Below are 20,736 nucleotides of genomic sequence, written 5' to 3' on the forward strand. Positions count from 1 at the left end.
TTAATTTTTCGGTAGGAAATAAAAAATACGCGTTCAAAGAAATGTTTTGACCAATCTTTATGCAAAAAGAGCTGGCGCCCCTGGCTCGTGCTTCGTGGAGGCATTCCATGAAGTACCTCAGTAGCGGAAGGTACCAGTAGGTAGCGCGCGAACAGGGAATTGGGGAAAATTAAGGTGACTGGAGCAAACGTCCACCCTGTTTTCTTGAGGGAAGTGGCAGGGGATGGGAAAAGCATGACAGGTGTGTTTGAGGAGAGTTGAGAGGCATTTACGTTGCAGGGTAGGCAGAGCACGGTCGTCTTACAAAGTCAGTAGCAGCAAAGCGAGCAGATACCGGTCCAATTTTTCATATATACTTGCCCTTGCATAGCTATACAGTCCAGTTTACAGTACGCATCAACCTTGTCTAACGGGTACGAAAAGCATAAACATATGCCTAAATGCCACTACCGCCGTTTGGACGTTGACGTTACCCCCAAACGGCACCGTCTGTATAACAGTAAATGCGTGTAGTTTGGCAGCTGATGCCCGGGTTTGGGCTCGACGACAGACACCACCCAAACAAGGAGCACGCGGCAAGCCCAGCGAGTGGGGAGGGCAGAAAACTGCCACAGGAAACGCTTTTCCACTGATGATGATGAAGATTCATGATTCATAGTAGTATACTCACTGGAGCTGGGTAATGAGGTGTCATCATACAAAACAAACTGGAAAGAAACAATATACCTGTGTTTTACACTTTTAGTTTCATACTAGCGCGGCCCTTAGGGCAGGGGCAAAATTTTATGAGGCACAAAATACATATTTTTTTCCGTTCCGGGTGGTAGCTGTCCAAGGCAATATGACCCTCTCTGCTTTTCGTCCACCGGAATTCTAATGTACTTTTTGTCGCCTCGACAGTCTAGAAGTTTACTGCCACGGTGCTACCCCTTAAATTCTAGGTCTTCTGGAAGCCGAATATTTCCCTCTAGATTTGGGTGGGTACTGTCTCATTCTAACAATATGTGCCGCATAGTTTCCGTTTCTGTTCCGCAGACCACGTATACTCCATTATTTTGGGTATACTTCCCCACAACGCTCTTAGAACGCAAGCAATATGCTCTAGATTCAAAAACCAAAGCACGGCCTTTAGAATATTGGAAGCAATTTTCCTTTGTGATATCAAATATCTCAGCCCTGCACATCTCTAAGGAAGTTTTAGCTTCCATTTTTTCTCTGCATTTATACGTTTCTACCTACCTGGCCTCTTTTTTGGTTTTCTAGGCTCTCTTGGATTCTCCACGGTTCTTTCCTTATTTCATCGTTAGCCTCCTGGTCCTTAGCCACTGCATGTCCAGGTTTTTCATGTATAGGTACCTAAACGTTTTTCTGTCCACCTATATTGATTCATTGCTCTCAACCACCTCTCAAAACATATTTGTCCGCGCTTCTAGAACTTCAAACAACGCCCAGCCCATATGTCTCTGCACAGCTTCCTTAGTCCTTCTTCCATGCGCTCCTCAGGCCAAACGGCTTACCGTTCTCTGGTTTGCTTCTGGGCCTGCTAGAGCGTCTGATTTTAACCAGAGTAGTTGTCATGTGGTAAGAACTCATACCCCAAGGGGGATTGGCCCGAGAAGATGATGAAAGAAGATGTCATAAAAGAGGAAGAGAAAGAAGAATCAGCATACGGGATGGTGAGAAGGATGTTGAAGTGACCAATGGAGAAGAAACACAGGGTAATCGAAGAGGAGGAGGAGGTAGCTTGTTCAGCGAATGGGAACTGCACACGATTAATCCGAGGTGAAGAGGAAGAGAACAAGGTTGGAGTGGACAGAGTGGAACGGGTTCTTTGGAGGAACGGTGGGAAGTTCGGGCCGTGCCTGCACAACGCACCAGCGGCACCGCACCGTCTGGCAGCGGGCTGCCCGGAACCACCGATTACCAGCAGCTGCGCTCTGCTTGCCTCCTGCTGACCGGCGGCATCGCACCGCCGGTGACCCGTCGAGCAGTGCCCCACGACGCACCAGCGGCACCGCACCGTCTGGCAGCGGGCAGCTCAAGACCACCGATTACCAGCAGCTTCGCTCTGCTGGCCCCCTGCTGAGCCGCGCTGCTCAGCGAAGCCGAGTCATCGCACAGCGGGCAGCTCCGGACCACGACGCACCAGCACGGGCCATTGCGACGTTCGGCGACGTTGGGTGACGAGTAACCCAACCGATCCACAGGGCCACGTCATCGGCATCGCACCGTGGTACCGGCGGTAGGATTTGTTTGAATCTGACAAAGGCAGTTAATGTATTATAGTGACTTTAGGAGTAGAGTGTTGGTAGTGTGAGGTCGTGCTTGTTTTTGCTGTTTAGTGTGAAATATGCGTGTTCAGTCGCTATGATTTCGTTCGTTTGAGTGGTTTTGTTATGTAAATATATTGTGTTGCCATCGAATGAATCGACTTGAGCCTCATTTCTCTGCCGTGTGAGACGCGTGACAACATTTGGCGAGCCTGCCAGGATCTATCCTTGGCCCAACCACGCGTCTTACCTGGTGGAGAGATGGATCTCGAGAAGATTCTAACCTTGGCTATTTCGTCAGGTTTAAACAAAGAGCCGTTTTTTGCATTGTTAAATGAAGAGCGGCTCCAAGAGCGCGAGAGGTGGTCTGCCGAGCTAGAAGAGTTGGACCGAGAAAAGGCAGAGTTAACGCGGCGCCTCGAGGAAAGGGAACGCATTAAGAACCGTGAACGCGCCGCACGTGATCCTGAAGGCACGCGGGTCGCCGACCTCTATGAGGCACGTGACAAAGGAAGGACGCAGATAGCTGACAGGGAAGAAGCACGCGCTTTTGAGAGAACGCGGTTTGCACAGCGCGGTGATGACAATGAAAAAATAGAATCAAAAGGGTTCTCGCAAACGACCCCAGTGAAGGAAGGCGCATTCGAAGCGCAAGGAGGTGAACGGGCCGAGTATGGCAGAATCGAAGGCCAGGCGCTTGGAGATCACCGCCAAAACACGCCAGGCGAGGACAGCTTGTGGCCGCCTAGTACTTCTGATGACTCAATCGATATGACGGTCTCAGAAAGATTAATAATGGAGACAGAGGATCCTGCCGCTCCGTGCACTGGCAGTGATAGCCTCCGGACAGAAAGCGCTATGGCTGGTCGCGTAGAAATGCCTAGGACTATTGAGGGTACACTTGCCCCAAAAAAGGACAGTGCGAATTCTCTAGACGGCTTAGCGGACAGCTCAGCGTCTACGATGATAAACAGGGTGACCAGTGCACAGCCAGGTGGAGGGATTTCAGAGCAACTAGGACAGCTCCCTCAGACCGAGCAGCTTGTTGTTGACAAGGAGTCCCGGCTCGAGAAATTTAGGCTAGGCGCAGGACCGGGGTTAGTCCCCAGCGAAAGGCAATGGCCAGCACATCGTAAGGTTGCCGCGACCTAAGACCGCGAGAAAAAGTGCCCGCGCTTTTGTAAGCGTGCGAAGCAGAGGGGGAAAAAGAGTTTGGTTCTTAGGAAGGTTCGAGTGCATGAACAGAGCTGTGTGAAAAGTGACACGGTAGTGAGACAAGTGAACATCGATCGTGGTTCAAAGAGAGATGGCAGTGTAGCGAAAGGTGCTGAATGGAAGAGGCGCAAGAAGGTGAAGATGAAGGCAAAGGTCAACTAACCTGATGGAATGCATGGAGATGACCTGGAGAGAAAGAGGACTAATAAAGGTGACGAATAGGTGAGATAATAAGATAGAGCATACATGTTGTGGTATGGTGCAGACGACAAGGTGTTGTAGGGGTATGAAGTGTTCACGGAAAGGAGGTAGTTGAGTAGTGTAGATTGATTAAGAGTCTTTGCAATCTTGAGATTTGTTGATGTGTTTGGTTTTGGTGATCTTGGAGCACTTTTCATGAGTACATTAGTGTAAGAGGATGAGGAAGGGTTGTCTTTTAGGGTTACCTGTTTTGATTGACTGTAGGATTTCAAGTTAGTTTTGGTGAAGAGTGAACTTGGTGTGTGATGAATAGTAGTAGTTTAGTAGGACTGATGTAGTAGCTTAATAGGACTGATGTTGTTGTGACGTACGGACTGAGGACTTTGTTTCCACGAACAGGCGTGGTGTGCAGCAGTTTTTTTTAAACAAAAAAACTCTTCAATTTCGGGGGGTAATGTCATGTGGTAAGAACTCATACCCCAACGGGGATTGGCCCGAGAAGATGATGAAAGAAGATGTCATAAAAGAGGAAGAGAAAGAAGAATCAGCATACGGGATGGTGAGAAGGATGTTGAAGTGACCAATGGAGAAGAAACACAGGGTAATCGAAGAGGAGGAGGAGGTAGCTTGTTCAGCGAATGGGAACTGCACACGATTAATCCGAGGTGAAGAGGAAGAGAACAAGGTTGGAGTGGACAGAGTGGAACGGGTTCTTTGGAGGAACGGTGGGAAGTTCGGGCCGGCGGCACCGCACCGTCTGGCAGCGGGCTGCCCGGAACCACCGATTACCAGCAGCTGCGCTCTGCTGGCCTCCTGCTGACCGGCGGCATCGCACCGCCGGTGACCCGTCGAGCAGTGCCCCACGACGCACCAGCGGCACCGCACCGTCTGGCAGCGGGCAGCTCAAGACCACCGATTACCAGCAGCTTCGCTCTGCTGGCCCCCTGCTGAGCCGCGCTGCTCAGCGAAGCCGAGTCATCGCACAGCGGGCAGCTCCGGACCACGACGCACCAGCACGGGCCATTGCGACGTTCGGCGACGTTGGGTGACGAGTAACCCAACCGATCCACTGGGCCACGTCATCGGCATCGCACCGTGGTACCGGCGGTAGGATTTGTTTGAATCTGACAGAGGCAGTTAATGTATTATAGTGACTTTAGGAGTAGAGTGTTGGTAGTGTGAGGTCGTGCTTGTTTTTGCTGTTTAGTGTGAAATATGCGTGTTCAGTCGCTATGATTTCGTTCGTTTGAGTGGTTTTGTTATGTAAATATATTGTGTTGCCATCGAATGAATCGACTTGAGCCTCATTTCTCTGCCGTGTGAGACGCGTGACAGTAGTGCATCCCCAAATGTGAGAACCGGAACCATTACTCCATTCCACATTCCTTTCACTACTTCATATTTGTTATGCCCCGACAGAGTTCTATACTTCATTATAGCTGCGTTTCGCTTTTCCTTGCCCTGAAATTGCTCCTCATGCGTTGTTAAGTAGTTGTCCTCTTCGTTTACGCACATTACCAAATATTTTTTTCCTTGACTCAGGGTAATTCGGCATGCTGGATTGACACTGCGTCAGTTCTAGTGTCATTGAAAACCATTCTTCCGGATTTTGCTGCTCTCAAATTTAGCCCGAGATAGGTGGCTTCCTTGTGCTAATATTTATGAGTCGTTGCATATTGGTCTGATTGCTTGATTGAAGGGTTTAACGCACCGACGCAACGCCGGCGATGAGGCACGCCGTAATTGAAGGCTCCGGATTTATTTTGACCACCTGGGGATCTTTAACGTGCGCCGAAATCTCGTACAGACGGGCGTTTTTGCTTTTCGCTTCCATCAGAAAAACGGCTGCCGCGGCCGGGAATCGAACCCGCGACCTCGTGCTCACCAGCGCAACGCCTTAGCCGCTCATTCACCGCGGCGGGTGCATATCGGTCTGGCGGGTGCATATGGGTCAGCTAAAAGAACAATGTCGTCTGCGTATAACATTCCCGGAATACGCTGTTGTACCACTTCGCCTTGCAACATATGCGTTAGGTTGAACAATAATTGACTTCATTCTACATTATTTACTAATCCTGCTTCGTCTGCTTGACAACGTCGCTCTCCCCATTCTCGAACCAGTTCCCGCAACATGGCCCTGTCGAAGTGGTCGCCCACTCAGTTTTTGTTGCGCACTATTCTACCGCCTCTCTGTTGACACAGAAACGCGAAACGCGAAAAACGCGAAAATGCGTCGCTCAGGAGTGATCCGGATCTTTTGAGCCGCTCTTTCTGAAGAGCGAGTGAACTTTGCCTCAGTAAAAGCGAGTGGCCGTTCTTTTGGAGAGAGGGAGCCCCTTCTCGCCCACTCAGTGATCCGTGTCGAACGGGGCGAGCCAGAGCACAGCAAACTATGGAGGAAAACCAACGAAGCCGAAAAGCCGGGCCCCCTGCGCAAGCTATTGCCGGCGCGAGAAAGCATCTCCACTGCCTGGCCAGCTGGGGCTAATTTTCGAAATTCCTCAAGTGCCCCTGTCGTAGGAGCAGACAATTCGAGTCAGGAGAACCGGATGCAGTTTTGACCCGTTCTTCGGCTCTTCCGGCTCTTTCGCTCACTCACTGAGCCGAAGAGCAGAAGATCCGGGTCAAATCAGCCGTCTCTTTGCGCCATCTGTTAAAGGCGCGAGAAAGCAACTGTACTGCCGGGCTGGCTGGGGCTAATTTTTCAAATTCCTCCAGCGCGCCCCTCCCGTGGAAGCAGACAATTCGAGTCAGGAGAACCGGATGCAGTTTTGACCAGTTCTTCGGCTCTTCCGGCTCTTCCGCTCAGTCAGCCGAAGAACAGCTCAAAGGATCCGGGTCTTCGGGGCGAGTTTCGCGCCGTCTATTATAGACGCAAGAAAGCCCCTCCCTGCCTTGCCGGAGCAGTCGCCTGGTGGGGCTAATTCCAAATTCCTCCAGTGCCTCCTGTCGTGTGAGCAGACAGTCGAGTAAGGAGAGCCGGTTCTTTTGAGCCGTTCTTCGGTTTTTCTGTCCCGGTCTTTACAAGAGCCGCTCTTCGCGAAGCGGATCTTCTGAGGTGTCATTTGGGAACAGCGGTTGAGAGACGGCGGCGGCGGAGGCGGTGGTGAATGACTGATCAGGAGGCCGCAATGGCAGCAGTCAACGAACTGCGTCTGTATTTTCAAAGTAATAGAAATATAAACCCCTGTGACCATATGATTCACCACAGTTACATTTGTGCGTTCAGCTGTTGTCCGAGTCAGGAAAGAGCCTGATCTTCTCAAGTACTCATTTCAGCGGCGATTCTCGGCTCCCGGCGGTTCTTTTGGCAAACCGGCTCTCATAAGAAGCGCCGTTCAGCGGCTGCTCACTCGATTAGAAATCGTGCTGAGCAGTTGTGTCGCCACTAGAGTTCCTGTATATACAGGAACTCTAGTCGGCACGTTCCGGTAGAGTTAATAAAGGCGTATCGGCCGACCCAGCTGGGTCTTGTGTGCAACTTTCGCGTCATTTATTATCCCTGCCAAACCGCGGACCCGTCTCGATTCGAATAAACTGAACAAAGTCTTGTTCACCATCACAATATTAAAATTAGTTTCTCGTATTATGTTTCCCAGAATCATTTTTTTTCTGGCGTCACAGCTCACTAGTAGAGATCGTATATATGAGGTTATAAAGTTGACAAAAAATGGCATTTTGTTTCTTTATATATCGACCGAGAGTGATCCTGAAATACCACTATCGCATAAAAACTTTTGTAATGATGGTGAGGCCAATTCTTTTCGGTACAAATACACCGGATGTTGTTACAAAATAAGTGACTCAATAACAATTAAGTAATAATTTAGCTTGTGCATGCTTAACACAGGTTACAGACCTAAATGAACCGCTGAACCGTTCAAAGGAACCGGTTCACTACAGTGAGCTGAGCCGTTCTGAGCCGGTCACTGAAGTGAGTCGTTTTGCCCATCTCTACCGGACATGCCACGTTCATTCCCGCAAAAATTCCTTGAGGCACCTAAGTCCCCTTACGTGTTATGGAGGGAGGCGACTCTCATAACCTCTTAAGACCGGTTGTCGCGATTTCGCATTCCAGCAACTTTAATCAGTGCAACCTGATTAAAGAATCGGTGGCTGCGACGCCCGTGCTCAGGTGGAATCCACACATTCATGGCGGCATATGCAACAAACGGCATCATGTACCTCCCCTTCAGTGAAGTGCTGACTGCTCTTATACCTCAAGTTTATGCCGATTATCTCCGTTTTTCTGTGGCCGTCCATTTACACCCGTATTTATTAACGGAATACAGGCATTTTGGCTGCAATACAAATGTCACCACATTAGGTACTTTATTGAAAAACACGTGAAGTTGCCGTAAGTAATTTGTTTCTGAAAAAAATCACCAGGTGCTGGTCTATTAGGACCTCTTGTTTTGTTTTTGTGCCATAGCCGCAACTTTCTTCCGAAAACCACGGCATGGGTAAAAGTTCTTCAGCGGCTTCCTTTTCAGCAGACTAGCAAAGGCGGTAGCAAAAAATTGTTTTTTATGCCTTACGGAAAATTCAGGCTAGAAGAGGAAATGCTACAACGAATTCGCGTATCAGTTTCGATGTCTCTGACCAGTGGACTTATATAGACTGAAAACCATCTTGATGATGAGGATGATGATAACATTCATTATAAACACAGGATAAGGTGCGCCTTATTCTGTGAACCACACCAGAGTGTAGGCCACACCACCTCAGCGGTCTTGTGTGGACCGTACCACGGTATAGTTGATCCATACTCCTCTGAAACGACTTAAAAGATACCAATTCATACTTAATTACTAAAAAATGTGTATGATTCCCTTCAACGAACAGGTTACGGCTACAAATTTACTGGAAAAGAAAACTTCCCAACTGCTCTCTCTCGAACACAGGGTGTTAGCATAGAAAACCAAGAATCTAACACTGCCCCACAAAAGCCGCGAGCGGAGCTGTTATATCCGAAGCACAAAACAGAATATAACCCTGTGGTCGGGTCAACCGAATAAAGCTGTACATTATTGGGTGGTATGGTCAACATAATAGGCAGTGCATATTTGCGTCACCTTGTGTGCTGTTGTTTTTTTTATTCATTCGGCGCGAAATACTTTGAACGGCTTCTTTTCTGCGACACTATATATGCGCCTCCTTCTTCGCTTTCATTTCTTTTATTGCAGCGCAGCACGACCTTTATTGTACAACTTTTATGTTTCCACTTTGAGTTTCGAAAATTTTGTAAACCAGGCCCCTAAGAGCTCCTGAATCCCGGTCCATCCCCTCAGCGCGTATGCACTGTGAAAGAAAGGAACTACCACGACGACAACCGGCTTGTGATGATAGCTCAGTGGTAGCGCATCGAGATGCTACGGGGAAGACCCGGGGTGCTAAAACTTTACTCGCATAACGGCAAAGGACTTAGTACATGCAGACTTGTGCGAAAGAGAAAGATTAAGAGCAATGCTGGCCATGGGAAATTGCCCCTTGTCAGTATTACCCGAAAACATCGATGGGATCCACGTCATCACCAACAACATGTTCCATGTATAATAAAATTTAAGTGTAGTTGATTTCCTTTAAAAAATTGTTGTAATCGGAACACTGGGTTCAAACACCATCGGATCACACAGCAGCAGCAAACAAATGTGTTCCACTTACGTCCTTTGCACTAATTTTAGTTTAGCTACATTTATAGGCTCTGTAAAACAGGCAACTCTGATTTGTACATTTTTTCAACTTTCAAACATAGAGATGACCGAAAACTTCAGCCGAGAGCGCGAAACGTAATAATTGTGCCTGTTTTTATTTGCTCTTTTTCACAGGCTCTTCAAAGGGCAGTTGCAGTGCGTAGAAAATTTTGTTACTGCGTGCCTGGAAGGTCTACCTAAAGTCATTGTTCACTTGTCGGTCAAAGCTGCCAAAGATGAGTACGACAGTATCTGCAACAACGCTACTGCAAAGCATCAAGGTAATTTGCTCAAAACCTAAGTTTTGCAATCTCAACAGTGATTGTTCACCGGCACCTGCTTTTAATACAGACCGTTCGTGATTGTAAAATAAATGGACGCGTCTTGTTAGGCCGATTGCTGTTGTTGATGCATGTTTATTGGTGAAAAACGTGCCGTCGTGCAAGGGCTTTCCTGTAGAAGCAACCGCGAGCGTATGCAGCATTTCTTGCGTGAGCCGCAGAGTTGGCGAACGTTTCTCGCAGGAACCTCATCAGCTCGCACTTCCACCTCTCCCAGGAGGGGAAACATGCGGCTTGGGTGGCACATCAAGAGGGGGGAGTTGCGAGGCTGGAATTTATAGAGGTCATTTTGCGTGAAGAGTTGAATAGCGTTGTCGTGTTGAACCTAGTTCGTCTGTGTTTGTAGGCGTCTGCAAAGACGTACATTGGTGGTGTTGAAAGGAACGAAAGGAACGATAGTTGCAATTAGCAATATCTGCTGCTTGATTTATTTTAAATGAGTTTAATATATATATATATATGTATATATATATATATATATATATATATATATATATATATATATATATATATATATATATTTATATATATATATATATATATATATATATATATCTATATATATATATATATATATATATATATATTTATATATATATTATTATATTTGGAATTAAAAATTTATATATAGGTTTATTTCACTAAAGTCGGCCTGTGACTGTGCGACTGTAGTAGTAATGTGTAAAGGTATTTCATAAAAATTACTGGAGCTTTGGATGTAACATTCCTGATATCAAACAACGTGTGATACAAGATAGCGTATATAATTTTGCGACTGGAAAGTGTGTAAAGGATTCCGATGGGTATTTCGGTATTTTTTGAAGACCGGGTAGTTACGTCGCGGGCAGGTTTACAAACTCCCAGGTACAATAGCGTCGTCTAATGTCCAGTGGAGGGATATGAGGGTAGTTTTATACGCGTTGTAACAGCTGTGTTCACAGCCTTGGTCAAGATATATCTTTTGGTAATGGCGACACACTTATTAGTAGTGAGGGAATAAGATGATGGCGTCTGTTGTGGCAGTGCTTGAAGCTATAGGGTAATGTCAGTTCATACTGCTGTTAGGAAGGTTGTATGTGGCAACCGTATATGGCGACAGTGTGGCGCCCGTAGCGATTGTTTCTTGCGGTTGAGTACTACCAGGGCTTGAGCTTGGTGGCTGTGGTATGCTCCGGCTTCGATCAGGTGTAGAGTTTGTTCGAGCAGCGTCTCTAAACATAGAGGATTCGCGCATTTTTTCCGGCGCCCTAATGTAAACAGGACGCCTATTCCATTGAATGAGAGCTGCTTTCGATGCTGGCGCGAATCTTTTGCAGAAATACGAGAGGGTTCTTATGTTTGGGGAACAACGGTGCGGCTTACTTTTGGGGGAACAGGTCGGACTGCATGTTTTAGAGATAGTCTTGTGCGTCAGTTAACTTGTTGGGCTTGCAATATTTGAGACGGTGCGTATTATCGGAGGCCGAGTTTGACGGTAAGGCTGGAAGTCCAAGAGCAAGACCTGCCACCGCAGACAGATGTAAGAACGGCGGTCCAGAGCGTGGAGTTATGAGTGACCTTTAGATTAAATACTATTTTGTTTGGTAAAAATGTTTGAAACTAAAAACCTTTGGTATTGTGCATAAATTGTAAAGTGATTATGCGTAGAATAGAAAATGACCAGCTTCAGAAAATGTAGGGCGTGTTCGCTTGTGCATAGTATGCTTATTGTCAGAGTACATTCGGCTCTTCGTGCCGAGCAAAGAGTTACAAATGATCCGCTCTGTGTTTAGAAAACGGTAGTGCGTTATAGAGTGTGTGAAAACCTAGAGAAAAGGTTTACAAAGCATGGTGTAAATATTTCTGAAGGTGGCAAATAAATTACCGCAAAGAGATTTCGTTCGAGCTTTCCGAATTTTCAAATAACAAACTTAGATGGCTCTTTGGAAGTTAAATATGTTGTATTGACTGCAAAATATTTACTACTTTTCTCAATTTAGAACTCTTTCATTCGTTCAGAGCGTGCACAAAAATTTGGAATAGCGTGGTTACCTTTTGATGCATGAAGCGTGAGCCGTGATTAACAGTACCTGGGCCTAAGCACTGAATATTTCTTAAAACACCGATGCTACAATTTGCATAATATTTGTAAGGAAATCCGCGCCCTTTTTGTGCAGCTTGTGCATTCAGCTGCGTGCACAGTCAAACGGCGTGAAAAAGTAACGATAAGCGCTTCCTTTAAAACAATTTCATATTTGTGCAGTGGTTCCAAAGCAACCTCTGAACGACTGCTAAACTGACTTCTTTATGAGTCGGTATTCCACAGCATCATCTGGCCCATTTGCGCAGTTCAGAACTCCTGAGTCATTTATTCCTGCAGCGGCGAAATCTGCCAAAAATTCAGCCAGCGGCGAAATTATAGCCAAAGCCTCGAATTATTTATGCTTAATATGAAGTAAAAGCTCCTAAATTGCCACCACAATCTCTGGTAGCTATTCAATGGGGCTCGTACTCTTTTCTGGTGTTTCGTTGTACTGCTCGAGTAAATAACCTTGTTTTTAAACCCCTGGCAGGATATATTGACAACATTGCCTATATCAACAAGGCCGGTCCGGCCATACATGCCTGCCTAAACGACTTCTTCGTTGCCTTGCATCGTGCTACTACTGCACCTGTCAACCAGCAGATGGCGTACAGTTGCTGGTGAGTGCATTGTGAACTTTCCATCCCCGATTGGTAATAGTCCACATCAGATTAAAGTGAAAGTCAGTTTTTTTTCAGAGAAGTATGGTCGAACCGCGACGCTATATCTTGCAACCTCAGCCAAATCAGAAGTCCATGACTCACTCTCCCGAAGTCCAACACCTATACTGCCAAGGTCAGGATCCGAAGTCAAACCTTGTTAAAAAAAGTAGTTTATCATTATTATCATCATCGTAATCATCGCTAACCGCGTGTACAGCCAGACTACACTTTGGGTATTACGAGAGGTCTCTTGGGATTGCAAAGATATCGCATTGGTATTTAGTGGGTGTATGATTGATGCACCTTTGCGAACCCCGTTGTGCAATGCTGGCCTTCCTGCAGTGTGCTTTACTCGTACGTTAACGCCATTGGTTAGGAGCAAATAAACTTCGCTTTAAGAATAGCCTCGCACATACGCCAACCAAAGTGTTTCTACAGTTCCCTAAAGCTAACGTTGAGTTGCAAGCTAGGACCTTGTGAACGCTCTTCAGCAATAGGCAATAAGATCTGCTTTCTGGAACCTAGAATACTTCCTATATCTCGATTGGTTACGGAACATTCGCTGGCCCTAAATCTTCCTAATTAGTAGCGTAACGCCAGTTTAATAGTTACTAAACAGGGAAATAATTCCCCAGCCAGTAAGTACGTGTTTTTTGTGCTACGGAATAAAAAATAAGCTCACATACGTGAATGATTGGTGTTGTATAAAAATATTCACTCGCTTTGACTGGTGTAATTCCAGGTTCTTGAGCTGCTCCTTGTCGAAAAGTAGGCTAGTCAATTTAAGTTCTTGTTTTCTAAGGGTGGACAAAGAAACGAAGTCTTTTGTGAACCAACGTGTTTCACTAACAGGCTATTGTTATCTGCGTTATGTTTATTGCACTAAAATATCCGTCGGCTAAATACAAAAAAAATAATTTTTTGACTGGTCAATAGTTATGCCTAATATTTAGGCACTAAAGGAGTCTTCAGTGCGAACACCATAAAACAGGTTAAAATAAATAGGTTCGAGTTATTTCTCGCCTAAAAGTATCATATTATCTCTGTAGGTGTTTTAAAGGAAACTGCAAGGCAAACATGAAGGCAGCGGCAGTGGGTTTACTATTGGATTGGATTGGAAAAACATTTAGAATACCTCCCAAAGCACCGCACAGTAGGCATGGGGAGAGAAGGTTCGTCAAAACGTCCAACCAGAACTCGTTTATAGTTGTTCTGTTTAAGCATTACTGGTCCCGTCAACCTCGCCACATTTTCTGAAATATGAAAGAGACGACACCTAAACGAATGGTTGTCTACCCACACTGAAAAATGTGCAATTCTGCTTGCACTGCTGCAAAAGAGCATTCAAAAGGCTTCAAATGGCGTGCTACCCTTCTCTTGCTTGAAATCATCCTCCAAATGCCAGTGTTTGCTACCAAATACGCAAAAAAAGGCGAAAGATTAGTTCGGCGTTTTGTGAAATGTTGAGGGGGACCGAAGAATGATGGTCAAGAGAGTTGCCTGAACATTTTTAGGATTACTTTGGAATAGCCAGAAACCACCAGGTGCTTTCTGTGTGGGACGAATTTTTCTAGTTACGTCCGCAAATCGATGAATATGGGAGTAATAGAAGAATAGAGTTCAGTAACCAAATATGTTTTAGTAAGGTCAATATTTTCTGCTTTTCTCGTGCTCACACATACGCGCGTATCCACATGTCTAACAAATGGGTTTTTATAACGTAGTAAAAGAAGGAGTATAAGTGCGTAAATTGGTGCATGCATTTGCTTGATTCCGCTGCACCAGGAATATCGTTTCACGTTTTAATACGGCTTTCCCTTTTTTACATTTTCAGTTACCACGAGGACTTTTTAGAATGCACCGAAAGGGCCCTGAAAAGCCAATGCAACGTTCCTGCTTCCAGCAAAATCTGCAAAGTGATAACAGACAAGGTGGTTGATAATGGCCTCAGCCTGTTCTGCAGCAAGTACAAGAAAGGGACGGGAGCTTGCGAAGCTCTCCCGGCACTCTCCACGAAAAACGACAGCTGCGCTATTGGCAGGGGTGTTATTCAGCCCATTATCGTGCTTGGTGAAAATCTGGGCTAGGTGTTCTATTACGGGCATTTCTCACCTTTACAAAAACAGAACGTGCAGCTAGAGCATGCATTAAATAAAGGGAGAATGATTCAGTAGGCCAACTCTCAACTAAACAGCAGCGGTACACTACAAACTTCGGTGTGTAGGAAAGGCATAGTGGACGTCTTAAAAAATGAAAACGCAAAAAAAAATTATCTTAAAAATGACCACTGCGCAATATCCCCTGTAAGCTCAGTGAAGCATACCTACGAGAGCAAACAACAGGGCGTAAAATGTATGCACCATAATACTGTATATATATGCACGTTTGTTTACAAGACCAGAATGTAAGGAAGGTTTATCCTCCCTCAACGCTTGTATTTTACGCTTCTTTAGTCAAGCATCGGTCGCTTTTTTTAGTTAAGCAGGACAACGCCTTAGCCGCTGAGCCACAGCGACGAGTGCTCGAGTGCCAGAGAACCGGGACTTGCTGGGCCCCTTTCTTAATTTTTCTCGTCGAAATAATTGCTACCCCAATTCCTAAGGCTCCATTTGCGTGGTGAATTTCACTCTTAGCCATACCTATGGCAGTGGCTTAGCGCTCCGCTCCGCAATAGGACGCACCGAAATTTTTTAGGGTGCAAACAATTGTACACCCAATTCCGCTTTCCTCATCACTCTTCCGCCATACTCTTCCCTCCGCTTTTCCTATCGAGCGTCTGCTGTACCTTCCAACGCATTTCATGTCTCCGTAGCCTTCACTATCCCCTCTATTCATCCTTCGCTGCGCTCAATATTTGTGGTCGCTTTTTTTATGCCTTCGACACGACCTTGCTTACTCCGTTAGGTACACACCGATGCCAAACGCAAAACCCAACGCTTCAGATCTGAGCTCCAAGCACACTGAATGTATACGGCATGTGTGGTACTCTTGACATCACCACTGGGTGTCCAGAAAAACCCAATAAGGAATGCTGCCACGTTTAGAGGTCACACCTAAGAAAATCTAGGTGGTGCGCAAGATTGGGTGGCTCATAAAATGTTGCCCGATGGTGACTGGATAGAAATATACGAAATGGCAATAGCTGCCAGCATTAGCAAAGAGGAAAAAGCTAAAAGCTGTGCAATACAAGACCGGCTTTTTCTTCATGTTGTCGGGGACAAGGTGGGAAACCTCCATCTGAATTGTCGCAAATATAATGCAGTCACAGAGACCAACGAACTCTTTAGATAGATAAAAAGATTTTACTGCAAAGCAAGCAGGGTATCGGTAGGTGAGCCATCCGTGGTATGGCGTAACTCTGAGTATATCCTTCTTTAAAGTTAACAGATAACCCGGTGAGATATCGCATATAACTTCGTGTTAGGTGAAAGGTGTTCTTCACCTATTACGCTCGTGCACCTGTTGCCAATAATGAGAAACGTCAAGCAACTGTGTCTTCGTCTGCATCATGTAACTGTATATAACATATGTGATTTGAAAAAATTGAACAGTGAACGCCCCTTTCAGCTCGAAAGCCAGCATCCAGCGTGTGTAACAGCAAAACTGTTCCGCCAATAGCGAAGAGGCAAGAGAGCCAGAACAGACACATCAAGTAGAAGAGCTCAAAAAACAAATTTGGGCCGGAATGGAAACTGAATGAAAGCCCCCGAAATGATCCTGAAGGATGAATTTCCGCGCACTAGTTCGACTGCATTACTCTAAGGGACTAAAGGCGGATCGGATACATCTATTGAAAATTTCCACTTGTAAACCATTCACAAGTGTAAGCAACATTAGATGCAAATGCCCATGAAGCGACATGGAGCAAAATTTCATAGCACGTTTTAAAAACCCATTAAAGGGACAGAAAACCGATTTTTGTCGCGTATATGTTCTCTAGCTAATATGAAAGCCGGCGTTTGATATAGCCGGGTAACCACAAGCAATTTCTAAACAAATCGGCGGAAATAATTTTCATTTGGCAGCACATTTCTGAAATCGGAAGGGTGGCGGTTCGTAGTGTCGAAACTTGGCACTACAATATGTGTCCCTGTCACGTGACCTGCAAACCTAGCAGCTACTGTAACTGCTGAAACGTTTATTTACGTATTGAAAACCTTTTAACACAAGTATTTGTACAAGTTTAAATTGTATAAGTATTTCTAAACATTATTCTGAAAATTCTAAAGACACGCCGCCCGCCGGCACTGGGTTGCTCTCAGTGTGGCTAACTGAGCCACCATGCCCAGAATCAACGGCAGCGTTCAGTAAACAGACACAGTGAAGGAGCTTTGACGATTCTGCCTGAGTCAAAGCCGCTTGTTCTGCGAAAACATTTGATTTCAGTTTCCAAATACGCCAACGGCAGCTTAAAAAAAAAACGTCGCGCCAGGGGAGAATTGAACTTCCAACCTCCACAACGTGAAGCCAGATTCGACTTATTGTCTATCCCAACAGATGGCACATTCGTGCACAATAGAAAAAAAATTTTGTTTTCGTAAATTTAAAAAGGAATTAGCCCACAGACCGGTAGTGCAAGTATTGGTAATGCAATAACCCGGTAGTGCAAGTATTTTTAGATTTACAGCGATGTCATCAAACTAGAGCGTCGGTCCTTGGGTCCCCCTGACGTCAGTTTGGCCTTCACTGCAATGCCTTCCTCTTTCTAGCGTTGAGCTACAGCAAAAACGAACAATAGCGATATATACACAAAGAGGCATCCTTAAAGAACAATTTTCCAGAAAACTCATGGTTTTGGGTGTTGATATTCAACTGCTACAAGTCTCCTGCTTCATGTCCTAAATATAAGACGCCAGAGTGTCAAGGGTTAAACTACAAAACATGAAAACAAACCGCTCCGGAAAATATCGAAAACATTATTTGCCGTGCAAACCTCTAAAAGGAACGCCGCGGTATTTAATTAGACATTAACGATTTCACAGTCATGGCTCTTAAGAAGTTCGTCCATGTCCGCGAGTTCTTTTATTCGTACTTAGGGACTCTCTCAGTCAGAAATAACAAGTCACGCTTTTCGCTTTCCTCTTGGGCCCCGGTGATCAGTTGCCTACATGTACGCTTGCACCAAAAACTGCTTGCAATCGTAGTGTTTGAGTTTGCTTTCCCCCTTCAATATTTATAGGGAGCCGGTACGTAGTGGAAGCCCTGGAACGTGTTCACGTTCTCGGCGGTGCAGCCGTGCGCCCGGTACAATTATTTACTGCAAGCCTAATATATGTAAAAGGAAGTTAAAACAGGGCTCTGGTCTATCAGGAAAGCGTATGGCGCTTGGTTTGTTGCGTGCAGCCCAGCTCCATTCATTTTCCTACTCTCGCCAAGTTTTTCTAGGCAACACAACGTAAGCATAATAAAGGTTCAAGCAACTCAGCCAATTACCGACGGAACGCGGTGAATGTATTCGTAGCGCACGTTCCTTTGTGATTTTATTTCGTAAGGGCAAGTAGATGGCTTCACTGGGCTTCCCTGAGCGGGTTTGACTGCCTGCTTATAAAGAGTGTTTCAATTGAACTAATCGTAAAGTAAATTGCGTTTCCGGCGCTCTGGCCGTAATGGGTACTTTACGAGTATATATACAGGTTAAACCGGCTATGTTAATACCATCTGGCCAACACGTACCTAGAATGACAATAGAAAAATGCGGCAGTGGCCCCGTTACCCGTATAGTTTAGATCAGAATCCAGGTTTGGTGGCAGTGCTGCCCTCTTCAAAGTGATAGGCGGGGTATGGAGTGAGAATGGTTAAACAAGATCTGCCGCCGTATCTAAATCATGGAACATTGGCACACATTTTAACGCCACGGTTAGCTGAGCACGATGACGCAAGTTCAATTCCCGGCCGCGACGGCCGCTTTTCTGATCGAAGCAAAAAATAAAAAACGCCCGTGTTTTCGAGCTTTCGGCGCACTTTAAAGATCCCCAGGTGGGCAAAATGAATCCTGATCATTCCACTGCGGCGCGCCTCAACTGCTGCATTTCGTCAACACGTTAAACACCACAATTAATAAAATGAACTCCAGGGTGGGGTTTGGACTAGTTAATTTGAGTTGCAATGTATAAGTAAAAAATTGTTGCAGATTAAAAAATACAATGTACAGAACTAAGCAGAGTTATTCAACGTATAAAGTTGCTAAGTTTCTCTTAAGCCCTATGTATGGACAATCGGAAGGTGATTTGTCCCCTACTCTGGGGCGGATCAAAGTAGCCGATTAACTGCGATCTCTCAATGGACAGTACAAATTCCACTCAGCTGCTTTCAATTAATGCCGCAAATAAAGTAAACGTCAAAAAAATATTTCTAAAAATTCGTGATTTTACCTGTCGGAACTTTACAACACGGTTTACGACACGGAATTGCGGTTCACTGGATAAATTGCGATACTGAATGAACGTATACCAATGTGAAGTTATCTTCCCCCGGATGCGGCGGCAGTACCCTCGCTACTCACTAACATTAGGAAAAGCAGGGGTACTGGCACACCCGCGCTCTGAAGAGGAGTTCGCAACGTGTGAACACAGAGACAAGAAGGGCAGAAGAAATTAGACAAAATACAGGTTACGCGGATCGCAATATGAAATTTTAGATTGAACACGGCAAGAGCCCTTTGAGCACAGTCACGACTGTTTAGTTTAGGGCCCTTGGGTCATTCGAAATCCATTTGACATTATAGCCTTTGCAAGGGCCACTGATAAAGCATAAGATAAAGGGTAGCCGTTAAAAGCTCTTCCACGCGACCACGAATATACCCTCAGATGGCTCCGTGGAAGTCATTAGCGCTTCGGTTTAGCAATGTCACGTGTCAATGTTTTTAATTGAAAACGCACTAGAACATTAGGCGTAATACGCATATTATTAAGGCTCCAGAAATTTCTCCGCTTCTACAGTAAAATCTCTTTTTCTGAAAATGCCGTTCATTCGGTTTTATTCATTTATTCATTTATTTAAAATGCTTTCCGAGGCCCTACACCAAGGAGTGGGGGTACAGAACTACGACAACCAACAGTGGAAGCACAAAAGAGGTAGTACATAGTATTAAACACACGTTAACATAGGAGGTTTTTTAGGGCAGTCTTGAATCGCGAGTGTTCTGAGATGGCAGCAGTGGAGGCAGGAAGGTAGTTGGGGTCAACACTGGTTCTTGCAATGAAAGAATCATTATATAGGTTAGTCCGACAAGAAGAAACACTATCTTTGTTTACGTGGTCTGTGCGGGATGAAATATATGTAGGCGGAAGCGTCAGCGGTTCTTTCAGGTGAATGATGTAGAAAAATTTGTTTTGGAAAAGGCAATGGCGCTTATATTTGTGGCCGGCCGACACGTCAGGCAGACCAAGAGCATAATTTATTCAGGTTACACTGCTATTACGGCTAGAGTTCCATAAGATGAAACGAGTGTCACGATTCTGGATGGCTGCAATGGATTGGACGAGCGTAATTTTTTGGGGGTCACAGATTGCGCAGGCGTACTCTAATTTTGGACGAACGAATGACTTACAAAGTGTTAATTTAGCAGCCGAGGGCACGAAGTACAAGTTCCAACGAAAATATCCTAGCTTGCTGTCGCATGGTTAATTATGTATTTTACGTGCATATTGCAAATGAGATCTTTCGGGATAGGAACCCCGAGATATTTGTAAGAGTCAACGCAGGAAAGGGGAATATTATTCAAATAATACGCATGCGAGTTGTTATGCAGCCGAGATATTCGCATGGTTTTGCATTTATTGATATTGTAAATGATAATACCACGGCTAAGAGACCTCCCCCCCCCCAACTCGCCTTATGTAATGCCTTCGGGCATTTAAGGTGCAAATAAATGAAATGGGATGAAATGACATAAGCCATTTTTCGCACCAATTATAAACGCTCTTCAGATCATCCTGCAGTTCATGCAAACCACCACAGGCGTTATCCCAGTATGTACGTGCGTAGGGAGACCGATACTTTTTCTTTCCTTGTTCACGTTTGTATGCATCCTAATATCGGGTACGGAAGAAAAATCTGAAGCAGAAATGCGCACACATACTTAAAAGTGGAACACTCTGACCTGTAACGCCCCATACAAAGCTAGGGGCCGCAATACTCAAACAAAGATGTCTTAGAAAGCGTTTTAACCCCACCGACTCGGTAAAGATGAGTTGGCCAAACAGGCACAAGTTTATAATCCCCCATACAGAAAAAAGTTTCGAGGCCTATTGTCGCGAACGGACAGCGAAACTGTTAGCTGTACCACACTAA

The 20,736-nt window shown here is 45.4% G+C and overlaps 1 protein-coding gene across 1 annotated transcript in view; it reads left to right on the forward strand.

Annotated features, from left to right (window-relative positions):
• The window catches only part of LOC144148892 (uncharacterized), a 28,901-nt gene extending 14,287 nt beyond the window's left edge, over window positions 1-14,614 (forward strand). The window contains exons 3-5 of the mRNA XM_077680416.1: window positions 9,515-9,660; window positions 12,273-12,402; window positions 14,279-14,614. Of these exons, the coding sequence (XP_077536542.1) occupies window positions 9,515-9,660; window positions 12,273-12,402; window positions 14,279-14,531 (529 nt within the window). The 3' untranslated portion in view covers window positions 14,532-14,614. The remainder of the gene's footprint in view (window positions 1-9,514; window positions 9,661-12,272; window positions 12,403-14,278) is intronic.
• The last annotated feature ends 6,122 nt before the right edge of the window (window positions 14,615-20,736 follow it).

This window comes from Haemaphysalis longicornis, unplaced genomic scaffold (genome assembly GCF_048455015.1).
Source record: "Haemaphysalis longicornis isolate Haplotype H1 unplaced genomic scaffold, Haemaphysalis longicornis Haplotype H1 scaffold_8, whole genome shotgun sequence".
NCBI lineage: Eukaryota > Metazoa > Arthropoda > Arachnida > Ixodida > Ixodidae > Haemaphysalis > Haemaphysalis longicornis.